Genomic DNA, 13,024 nt, shown 5'->3' on the forward strand with positions numbered 1-13,024 from the left:
ATACGACTACATCCCGCCTATACAAATTCTCATGAAATAATGTTTTCTGCAAGATTGGCAGTCCTGTCAAATGCCTTTTACTAATAAACAGAAACAACTGGCGGATGTTTACAATTAATAAAAAAACATTGACATCGCATTTTGATCGTTTTTGCATTCGTTCTTTCTATGGATGACCGTCAAGCTAACAAGACATATAGAACGTAAGTGTTCCGAATGCACTGAGTGTATCAAAAAAAATGTTTCAACATTGTGTGTACTTTCCTCAGATTTCAACGTGATTAACATTCTGCGTACAACACAAAGCAAGTGAGTATTGTTGTTGTTTCGTATGTGATGCCATGCGGTTCGATTGTCGCTTGAAAATGCGCGGTGTGTGTAAAAAAAAGTGTTTCAACATTGTGTGTTTTTTCCAGATTTAATTCCATCGATTTGCTACATTTATTCGAACCGACTTTGTGTTTTTCTGCTGACCGTACAACACACACAAAGCAAGTGAGTATTGTTATTGTTTCGTAAGTGCTTCCATGCGGTTTGCAAATACACTGTTGGTGGGTCTTATTGCATATGCGTGTGTGAGTAAAATACATAGTTTAAGATGTAGTTTTAGGTTAATGTTTCCATTTTTATTTATGTACTTCAAATATGCATACTCTAGAAAATGCCTCGACTACGCCAACGTAATACGGTTGGCAGGCATACGAGTGATTTACGTCGAATGTCAATATCAAGAAGAAATCAAAGCGAAGAGCAACGCGCTCAAGTGAATGCCCGAGGTAAAGCGGTGTACAGAGAGCGGCGTGCACAGATTAGAACTGAATTCGCCGACAATTAACGGCCAAATTACCATCAAGGCCGAGTTCCGCTCCGCCTTTGCGATCAAATGGAACATGTTGGCTTTCACTATGATCCTGACTGCGACTACAGCTTGCATGGTGCCATTGGAGCAATGGATATTATTTGTACGCATTGCAATGCAGCGAACTTTCGAGGAGAAACAGCTGGCATGTGCTGCTCCAGTGGCAAAGTGAAACTGCCTGCATTGGAACCACCACTAGAACCATTACATTACTTGCTCACTGGAGAAACGCCGACGTCTAAACATTTCTTGCAGAACATACAAGCATACAATTCATGCTTTCAAATGACTTCTTTTGGTGCCACAAAGATCATTAGAGATCCATTTATGCCGACGTTCAAGATGATTACTTTGCATGGAATTTCCAGTGACCCATTTGACATTTTTATTCTACAGATTCAGGGACAAATATACCATCGAGCAGGCTCGCTCATACCATTTGCCGATGCCGACTACCAATTTTTGCAAATATATTTCATCGGTAATGAAACTGACCAACGATGTAAAATTGCGACCGGCACAAGGCGAGAAATCGTACAAAATTTGAAAAGATTTCTCCATGAACAATGAATTGATTCGATTGTTCAAAATCGCATTGGACCGCATGCCGTCTGATAACCATCGAATCGTCATCAGAGCAGACAAAATGCCGATGGGGCAGCATGCCAGATGATTCAAAGCACCAACAATCGATGAGGCGGCAATCGTCATTGTTGGCGAACAGTTTGAATCGCGAGGTGTTGTACTGCACCGTAGAAACGAACAATTTCAGTGTGTTTCCGAGCTACACCGTAGTTATGATGCATTACAGTATCCGATATTATTCTGGAGAGGTGATGTCGGCTATCACATCAATATGCGATTGATAAATCCAACTACTGGTAAAAAAGTACAATTTCTGAGAAGAAATGTTACTTACGATTCAATATTTTGTGTATTGTTCATTTATAGGCCAAGAAACACCGAAAAACTCTGTGCGATGAACTTCTATTCGTGCAGAATAATGATTCGTCCGCACGAAGACAACTACATCCTGAAATGTCGCAAGCTTTTCCATCAGTATTTGGTTGACATGTATGCGAAGATCGAGACCGAACGTGTCAACTTTATTCGATTCAACCAAGCGAAATTGCGTTCTGAAGAGTACATCCATTTGAGAGATGCCATAATGAATGAAGCAAATGTGAATAGCATTGGACGTCTGACAATATTGCCAGCCACATACATCGGCAGTCCGCGCCATATGCACGAGTATGCGCAAGATGCGATGTCGTATGTGCGCCATTACAGCAGACTGGATCTGTTCATTACGATCACGTGCAATCCAAGTGGAATGACCTCAAATGCCATTTGTTCCCCGGTCAATCAACAACTGATCGTTACGACTTAACAGCACGTGTATTCAGGGAAAAGCAAAAAGCAATGATGAATTTAATTGTAAAACTTCGTGTTTTTGGAGAAGTTCGATGCTGGATGTACTCCATCGAATGGCAGAAAAGAGGATTACCGCATGCACACATCTTGATTTGGTTAGTTCGCAAAATACGACCAGATCAGATTGATAAAGTCATCTAAGCGGAAATTCCAGATGAAGCAATCGGCCCACAATTGCTCGACGTTGTAACAAAAACCATGATCCACGGCCCTTGCGGCGCTATTAATCCAACGTCACCATGCATGATTGACAATAAGTGTTCAAAGCGCTATCCTAGAGCTTTAGTTGATGATACAATCACTGGAAATGACGGATATCCATTATATCGGCGTCGATCCGCTGAAGATGGCGGTATTTCAACGGTCATAAAAGTTCGGAATCAAGACGTTGATGTTGATAATCATTGAGTCGTGCCGTATTCACCATTATTGTCAAAAATTTTCGAAGCGCACATCAATGTAGAATATTGCAACTCTGTCAAATCGATCAAATACATCTACAAATACGTAAATAAGGGCAGTGACGACGGCCGACCAGTCACGACCGGCATCCCGTTGTTCTTCATTTGGCAGTTCATCTCGAAAATGGTCAACGCGTTTGTTTCACTGCAGACAATGTACAACAGAGCGCAGCACGACCACCGGGGACAACACTAACTACCTTTTTCGAGTTGTGTGAAAACGATGAATTTGCAAGAACAATGCTATATTCCGAAATACCACAATATTTCACTTGGAATCCATCATCGAAAACATTTCAACGACGAAAGCAAGGGGAGCGTGTTGACGGTTATCCAAATGTCCGTAAAACCGATGCCATAGGACGCATTTACACAATCCATCCGAACAACGCCGAATGTTTCAATTTGCGTCTGCTATTAGTCAACGTGCGGGGACCAAGATCATTTGATGATTTGAAAACTGTTGACGGTCAGTTGTGTGCGACGTATCGTGAAGCATGTCAGCGATTGCATTTGTTAGAAGATGATATGCATTGGGACACCGCACTTCATGACGCATCACTCACATCTCATCAAAAACAAATACGCGTACTATTCGCCATAATAATATCTACATGCCTTCCGTCAAATCCGCAAGAACTGTGGAATAAGTACAAAGACTGCACGCCCGAGGACTTATTAATTTTGGCGCGTAATCGAGCATCGGACGCAGACTTGCTATATACATTACAAATGTATAATGATGCTTTGATATTGGTTGAAGATCTGTACCTTACAATTGTGAATAAGGCATTAGCGCAACTTGGCATAACTGCGCCCAATCGTTCAGCGATTGATATGCTTGACCATGAGCTTCAACGTGAACAACAATACGATTGCAATGAATTGCGTGCTTTCATACAAGATAAAATTACCAAATTGAATATTCAGCAGAAAAATGCTTATGATAAGATTATACGAGCGGTTGACAATAACGCCGGTGGATTCTACTTTCTGGATGCGCCCGGTGGTACAGGGAAATCGTTTCTGATCTCTTTGATTCTTGCGACTATACGGTCACAGCAGAAAATTGCGCTGGCAATTGCTTCGTCAGGCATCGCTGCTACTCTACTTGATGGCGGCCGAACAGCACATTTTGCGTTGAAATTACCGTTGAACATCCAAGTCGTTGAAACACCAACGTGCAACATATCGAGGAATTCAGCAATGGCAATAGTTTTGCGAGGAGCTGGAATAGTTTTATGGGATGAGTGCCCAATGGCTAACAAAAAGTCATTAGAAGCATTCAATAGAGCAATGCAAGATTTACGCCAAAAGCAACAACTTTTTGGCGGAGCATTAGTCTTATTATCCGGCGATTTTCGGCAAACTTTGCCAGTCATTCCTCGATCAACTCCTGCCGACGAAATAAACGCATGTTTAAAATCGGCAGTTTTGTGGAGACATGTTCAAAGGCTGACTCTTACCATCAACATGCGAGTCCAATGATCGATCCGCAGCGGCGTTTTCGAAGCAGTTGTTGGACATTGGCGAAGGCAAAATACCAATCGATGATACCGGTTTGATCACATTGCCGAACAACTTTTGTATACTTTTACAATCGAAAGAAGAATTGATTGAAAGTATATTTCCGAATATTGTTCAATGGCAAGGCAGTAGGTGAAGTTGTACTCTTACCACGCATTCCCATGATTCCAACGGACATGCCGTTTGAATTTAAGCGCTTGCAGTTGCCAGTACGTCTTGCCTTTGCAATGACCATCAACAAATCGCAAGGGCAAACGTTTCAAGTGTGCGGCGTCAATTTGGAAGAAGCGTGCTTCTCCCACGGCCAATTGTTCGTCGCATGCTCGAGAGTGGAAACATCAATATGTATGTATAATTGCCAAGCGCTTACGTATAAAATATACATTAGAGGAAAAACTTTTCCAATTCCATTTCCAATCTCTCTCTCTCTTTTACGGAAAAATTAAATAATATTTACATATATATAAAAAAAAATTAACAACAAAATATACATACTTTGCACGAACTGTGCAAAATATATATTAACACATTTGTACATACACATATTATAAGTCCAGATTGGCAACTATACGGCAATACCTCTTGTTCTTTGGCAAGCAAAAACAAGCAGGATTGCGTACAAAAAGCGAATTGATCTCTATAACGAGCTCTCAGTTACTTAAAACAATAACAAACCGAACAGAATTACAGGACATTACAGCATATTCCTTGGCAGCATATAGTACTTAGGCACAAAGCGAATTGATCTCTATAACGAGCTCTCAATCGCACAAAGCATAAGTACATACATACATATGTATATACAAGTCCGAGTATTAGGGTGTACCTAAATACAAAATTTCGGACATCAAATATTTTAATATATGAAAAAGGCGGTTTAAAAGCAATTAACAATTCAAAATAAAATATAAATAAAAATAATATTGCAATAACATTGCAAATAAATAAAAGACGATATTAATCAAAAATACGTTTTTTACAGATATAATCTAAAACCAAAAACAAAAACTCTTCAAAAGAGTATTCAATTTATTATACTTTATCGCTTCTATTAGAATATCATAAATGTTTACACTGAGAAAATCTTTAACAGTATTTTAATATACAAATATGCAATATAATAAAAATGGTTAATAACGAAAAAAATCGTAATACACCTGCAGCAGCTTTACGCTCAAAACAGGCTATTAAATTCATTTCAGAAAGTGACAGTTTAACAAGATACTGCACTAGATTTGCCTCTTCACCGATTCACGAAAACTCGGAATCGTTACTTGAAATCAAAATTATAAATCTTAATAATTTTTGGACACGTCTCCAAGCGGCGCATGATGCCATAGCAGAATCTGAAGATTCAGATCTACCTCAAAATTTTAAATCGTCGGCTTACGATATTTACGAAAACTGCTTGAACCAATATGAGGAAACAAAAGCTATGATCTCCGATCAATTAAAGCTAATTAAAGCAATTGCCCCTACTCTCCACAGTAGAGTAGAGCTGCCACAAATGGACAGTTACGAGGCAAGTTCAGGCATCCACCGCGAGTTGCCCGCATGTGACACAGAAACATTTTAGGGAGGTTATGAAGAATAGCAGTCCTTCCGGGACATGTTTACAGCCGTTTACATCAACCATCCACAACTATCAAAGGCACAAAAACTGTATCACCTCCGATACGAAACAAAAGGTCAAGCAGGAGAAATAGTTAAACAGTTCGCATTAAATGACGACAATTTCAATTTGCCTTGAGAAGCTCTAAAAGCTAGATTTGAAAACGAACGAATACTGGTCGATAATAAGTAACGACATTATTAAACTTGCCTAAAATTAAGAAAGAAACAAGTGTAGAATTCATTAAGCTAGAATCCACTGTTACTAATTGTTTGTCGGTTCTGTCGACACTTAATATCCCCACAGACAGCTGTGATCCTATTCTGGTAAACATTTGCACCGCCGCATTTCCAGAAAAGTCGTTACTTCTATGGGAGCAATCGCTCTCAGCACGAAAAAAGTGCCCAACGTGGCAACAAATGAAAGATTTTCTCACCACCCAATATGAAATTGCGGAAAGGTTAGAAGAAAAAATAATCAAAACTAAGACCATTAAACACGACACCAAAACATAAGCTTAAATAGACCTCAAGCTAGAAGCAGAAACAATTCAACCAAACGCTTTCACATAACGCAATCGTTCATATCCGAACAGAAAAAGAAAACGTCATGCGAACTATGTAAAAGAGGGCATAAACTTAAAACTTGCGAGAAGTTTAAAAAATTAAAAGTTAACGAACGAAATTATTTTGTCAGGTCAAAACGACTTTGCACAAAATGCCTGTCAGATGCGCACACATATAAAAATTGCAAAAGCAAATTCAATTGCATCTATTGGCACAAAAGACATCATTCAATGCTTCATTACAGCATATATCCCATCTCACCCCAAAGAAGCGCTTATACAAAAAGAACCACGGGTTCAACTTCAAAAGCAAATACAAAAAAACCAAAATACTAAATACTGCCAAGAGACACCATGTTGCTCAAAGGCGCAAAAAGTTCAAACGCTGCACAGCGAAACACAAAGTGGACTAGTTACAGAACTAGCTACAGTAGAACTCCAATTATCCGAATTAATGGGGACCGGGACCCATTCGGATAATCAAATATTCGGATAATCGGATTTTTTTTTTTAAATACCCATTGGAGAGAATAAGAGCTACGTTTTGATATTGCACTATTTTTTTATTGAATTAAATGAAAGAAACATGTTTTCACATGTTTTAAATATGAATAAAATGTACTTATGTACAAGTTTAGAAATAAAAATCATTGTTTTTTAAACATCTCCGTCAATGTAAGCTGTTTTGCGGTCTTCAACCGTTTTCGGGCAGCCAGGTCACGCATTCGCTTGACGGTGAGCAGTTGCAAGTGGTCACACTCGGGCTGACGCTCCATCCACTTCAAAGCAGTCTAGAGGCCGGCAAATGCTTCACTAGCTGATGGTCCAGCGTCTACTTCAACATCAGCAGAAAGTTTTTCTTCCACTTCCACTTCAACATCTTCTCTCACACTTACAACAATTTCACCGTCATTGAGAATTTGAAAACCAGGGTCAGACGTGTCACAAGCCATCCACTCTCCTACATCTTCAGCACTTACTTCTGTACAACCAGGAATTTTTACAATCATTTTTCTTATTTCCTCTAGTGACAACGCATCTTCATCATCATCATCCTCTCCATATTCTTGTTTCTCATTTTCTTCAGATTCTTTTTTTTTTTGTTCTTCTCAGACGGTAGGCCTTTCAGTTTATTCCACGCACGTCTTAACGTCACTGGCGTAACCAAACTTCAAGCTTCCGCTACCATGTAAAAAGTCCTTTAAATTTATTTTGCAATGATTTGTCAAAACCAATTCTTCATCTTCAGCATTCAGAATAATAGCGCACTCAGACTTTTTTTGGACAATTTTTTGTGATTCGGATAATCGGCGATTCGGATAGTCGGAGTTCGGATAATTGGAGTTCTACTGTACCACCATACCAACTCAAGTTGGGAAAAAATTTAATCAATACCTTAATTCACAATTAAGGAAAAGTCAAGAGATAGGGAAACTTCCCTGAATATTAAATAAAAATACACAAGATCAGTATTGTAAGGGCTACTCGAGAGCCACAACTACTCGATCAAATAATGGCCGGTACGTCGTACGACTACCCCTAAAGCCACAATTTTTCAATACTCCACAAATTGGAATTAAAAACAAAGTCAGAGTTACCTCTGACACTCCAATTATTAAAAGCACATACAACTTTTGGGCCCCGCAGGATGGCTTTAGCCAATAATGAAAAAAAGGAAAATCCTGAACAAATCCTAGAGCGGTGGCGGGCTACTAAATGCCAAACTAATGCACAAGCACTCAAATATTACATGTAATAAAATGGTTCAAAAAGTCGAAAAATCGACACCTATCATAAACTAGTGCCTAATAATTTTCAAATTATAACAAATAATTTTATTCACACTCAAAATTAAAGTTAAGGGTACACCATATGCCCAATGCAATACTATGACGCACATAGACTTGCCAAAAGCGAAGGTAGCTCTTATCGCACCTACATTAGCGCTTCTCATAAGGGTAGTTGGTGGGAATTTGTTGTACAACTTGATCATCCCACTTAAAAAATTTAATTCTAAATGAAGACGTTCGTAATTACCGGCTTCGTTTAGAGGGATCGCAAGATCCCTCTAATTTCATAGTCCCAGTCACCGACTAACCTCTGACGCGAGCGGACGTTCACTCTTTTCGTGTGTTATCAGTATTCGCTTATTTGTCTGTTTTCGGGATACCGTTTCGTTACTCTGTGACGCTCTCTGTGTATCAATTGATCTCTTTAAAAAAAAAAAAAAAAAAAAAGTGCATAAATAGTTATAAGTGGTTGTGTAAGGTGTGTTCATAATGCCCCCTGCGGCCTACAATCCAGGGGAAAATAGGTTCGCCCTACTTTCCTCTAGTCCTCATACAAAACGAAAAAAAGCCAACAAATCTCAAGAGACTTTCCCTGAGCTCCCCCCATTAACATCTATAAAAACGACGACCCAAAATACATAGTTCTTAAATCATTAGAAGACAATAAACCACTGTCACGTTTTTCATGCTTTGCGGTGCATAAAGCCTTTTTAGGCATTAGCAAAGATGTTAAATCCATTTCAGAATTGCGCGACGGAAGTCTTCTCTTACTAGTTAAAAATAAAAAAACTGCTGAAAAATTCACAAACACGACAACACTTTCGAACATCTGCAAAATTTCAGCCAATTACCATGAACACCTTAACTCCGTAAAAGGCACGATTTTCGCGCCATTTCTTAACCATTTGCCTGAAAAAGAAATTATTGAAGGCCTTGAAGATTATGGAGTAAGTGAAGTGTATAAATTCCAGAAGAAGCTTGAAGGTGTCATAGTCCTAACAGGTGCAATGCTCCTCACTTTTGATGCCTGCAAGCTACCTGAGGAAATTGATGTAGCCTGGCGAAAAATTTCAGTCCGTTTCTACTATCCCAATCCGATGCGCTGCAAAACCTGTCAAAAGCTCGGACACACATGCGTCAACTGCAGTCTCCCCCCTCACAATGACAGCGAAAGCTCAAGAACCATGTGTGTGAATTGCTCAGGCGAACACCCTTCCTCCGCAAACACTTGTCCCAAGTTTATACAGGCTAAAGAAATTTTAAAAATAAAAACCATCGACAAATGCAGCATGCGTGAAGCAGCAACTAAATACAGATCTCAGCACTCCTCCACCTCTTCTTTTACACCCTTTTCAACAATAATTTCTTTACCTGCACAAATAACCACTCCAAACATTCCCACTTCAGCCTCCACAACATCAAAACCTTCCGAAAACGACAAAACAAAAAATTCACCTCAAGCTTCAAAAAAAATTTCCACCTCTTCAAATAACACTTCAACTAATACTAGCTTACCAAACTCCAACAAATCTATCGCCCATTCATGGGCTTCTAGCACGACCACGCCAACAAACAACAAAACTTCAATCACCAATTCACCTTTTAATTCTGCTTTGACCAAACCCTTCTCTCTCACCAATTCTTCAACAATCAACCCCACCTCAAGTGACAATTATATCTTCCCCTCGCCCAGAAATAACGACTGTGGTGGTCTAATGCACTCCGACTCAGTACAAGCTGAGCCAAAGAGCGTTGCTGATCATAACAGTGACTTCGAAATGTAATGCATCTCTCACTGCATGTGGCTACCGGCGCTCTGCTCGCAGAGTGTCAAAAGCAGTTACATGCGTGTGTGTATGCATATATTCGTTCTCCCATAACTTTTCGTTTTACCTCCATATCATTTGCTATTCATCATGTTATCAATTTTGCAATGGAATGTGAATGGTTACCTCAATAACTATCACGAACTTGAAATTCTGATTAAATACTATTCCCCATCCATCATTCTTTTAACCGAAACTCACTTACCCCAAAACCAAACTACCTACACTCCCAAAAATTACATAGGGTATTTCTACAATCTACCTCAGATCACTAGTAAAAAGCAAGGAATTGCAATATTAGTCAAAAGGAATATTCAACACAAGCTATCACCTATTCAAACAAGTTTCTCAGCACTAGCGATCGACATCAATACGAGTACAACAACCATGCTGTTTGCATGTACATTCCTCCTAAAGATACTTTTTCTACATCTGATATTTCACTACTTCTGAACCAATTCAGTACGCAATGCATCATTGGAGGCGACTTCAACGCCTGGAGTACTATCTGGAGATCTGATTACACAAACTCCAGAGGACAAAAAATTGAAGACGCGTTAATCTCATCCAATTTTATATCACTAAATAATGGTGCTCCCACCCACTTTTCGACTCACCACACCTTTTCTACAGTTGACATTACACTTTGTTCGGCAAATCTAGCCTCAAACTGCCAGTGGAAAGTCCTTGACTCTTTGCATGGAAGCGACCACTTCCCTATCCTTACCCAAATAACCTCAGTCCGCAACCAATCCTTAGTAAAATTCACACCCAGATTTAAAACTAACCAAGCCGATTGGAAGAAATTCGGTCAAATGTGCGAAGAAATCAGTGCAGCTAATGGACCGCTCTCTGACCCACATGCTATTGCCAACAATTTTGCTTCTCAGTTCTCCCTTTCCTCCTCCCATACATTCTTTTCAAACACTTTCCGCAACTTAAAAGCAAGACGACTAAACCAGGAACCACCAATCTCTTACCCTTTATCAATCGCAGCCAAGCAACTTGAGTCCAAAATCCTCCCATCAGAACTCGAATTTGCCCTCTCCTCAGTCAAAGGAAGTTCACCAGGCCTGGACAAGATTACATATCCCATAATTCAAAACCTGCCAAACTCAGTCAGGAGTAGACTACTCAAGCTTTACAATTGCATTTTTGATAGTGGACCCTACCCACAATTTTGGAAAACTGCATGTATTGTTCCAATACTAAAACCCAACAAACCCCCTTCAGATGTAAACAGTTATAGACCAATTTCGCTCCTATCATGTCTTGAAAATTATTAGAAAAAATTATTGTCGATCGCTTAGCGTGGTATGCTGAAGTGAAAAACCTTATAAGCCCTAATCAAGTTGCATACAGAAAGGGATTTGGCACCATGGATGCACTCCTACATCTAGACTACTTTATTTCAAACGCTTTATCCTCTAAAAACCACGTGTCTTTATTAGCGATAGACTTTCAAAAAGCATTCGATAGAATCGGCATACACATAGTTTTGAAACAACTTGACGCTTGGAAAGTGGGCCAAAAAATTAAAAAATTTGTTAAAAATTTTCTCCAGCATAGAAAGTGTAGAGTCGAAATAAACGGATTTCTGTCCAACAGTGTTCCTTTAGATAATGGCACCCCGCAAGGTTCACCCTTATCTGCATTTCTTTTCATAATCGCGTTTGATGAAATTGTTCTCCGAACAATAAATATCCGCGGCATCCAATGTCAGCTCTACGCCGATGATGTAGTCTTCTACACAAAGTGTAACAATCTAGCTCAAGTCACTCAAATTTTCGAAAATGTCCCAGCAGAGTTAACTTCATGGTCCCTGACTGCTGGTACCACAATATCAATAGAAAAAACAAAAATTTTACACGTTTGCAAAAAAGTGAACTGCTCTAATCTAACTAACTTCTGTACTAACCTTAATATTAGCATTGTTTATGAACTTAAAGTTTTAGGATTAATAATAGACTCTAAATATAGCTTTAAATCACATTGTAAATATGTTAGAGACTGTCTTGTGACAAGATTAAATATAATAAAATATCTAACATCTAAGGAAAGCCATATTCACCCGGCCACTCTTGTCAACGCTACCAGAGCCTTAATACTCTCCAAGGTTGAATACGCACTACCACTCTATGGAAACTGTCCAGCATCTGCAATCAACAAAATATCCACACCTTATCACGTAGCAATACGGAGAAGGATAAGAGCATTCCCTACGACACGCCTAAAAAACCTCTTTGCAGAAACTGGCTTGCCTACAATCGCTGAAAGAACAATCGATAACTGCCGTCGTTTACTCCCTAAACTGCTATTTACTCCAAACAATCTTTTAAAAAGAGAAGTAAAAAACGCGATGTCAAGAAAACGGGAGCCAAGATTCTTTCCAGCAATCAGTCGACCACTGAAATTCCTTACAACACCTTCAGATACCGCATACTTCTAGAGTATCCACTATGGTTGATTAACAACATTCCTCACACAATTAAAACGCTCCAATTTCCAAAAACAAATACACCACAAGAGAAATACAGAGCAATTTATGCGAAAGAAAAGCACTTTTACAGCCAAAATGGATGGAACTTCTTATTTACGGATGGCTCTAAATCCCGCGACAACACATCATTTGCAGTAACAAAAGAAAATGGAGAAATTATTCGGCACGGCCTACTCCACCCAATTTGCTCCGTGTTTACCGCTGAAGTCTCCGCTGTTCTCGAAGCCATCACATATGCTAAGCTTCACCGAGGCAAGTTCATTATTTGCACCGACAGTAACTCATGCCTTGACGCCATCGAATGCCCCTCCAATGGTCAAAATGAGGTAGTCGCGATACGCAACACTTTAATAGCCACACCTCGAAAAATCAAACTAATGTGGATACCAGGCCACACAGGAATCATTGGCAACGAAAACGCTGACGCCGCTGCAAAAAACGTTGCAAAAA

General features: G+C 39.4%; 1 protein-coding gene across 1 annotated transcript; it reads left to right on the forward strand.

The window, feature by feature from the left end:
- The first annotated feature begins 883 nt into the window (after positions 1 to 883).
- LOC125779772 (uncharacterized) lies at positions 884 to 1,429 on the forward strand. Its single transcript, XM_049461041.1, has one exon. The coding sequence runs from the start codon at positions 884 to 886 to the stop codon at positions 1,427 to 1,429; it is 546 nt and encodes a 181-aa protein (XP_049316998.1).
- The last annotated feature ends 11,595 nt before the right edge of the window (positions 1,430 to 13,024 follow it).

The sequence above is a fragment of the Bactrocera dorsalis genome, chromosome 6 (genome assembly GCF_023373825.1).
Source record: "Bactrocera dorsalis isolate Fly_Bdor chromosome 6, ASM2337382v1, whole genome shotgun sequence".
NCBI classification, from domain to species: Eukaryota; Metazoa; Arthropoda; class Insecta; order Diptera; family Tephritidae; genus Bactrocera; species Bactrocera dorsalis.

Bases quoted from the DNA above. Each gene is read 5' to 3' on its own strand.
- LOC125779772 (XM_049461041.1), top strand. From the start codon at position 884: ATGGAACATGTTGGCTTTCACTATGATCCTGACTGCGACTACAGCTTG.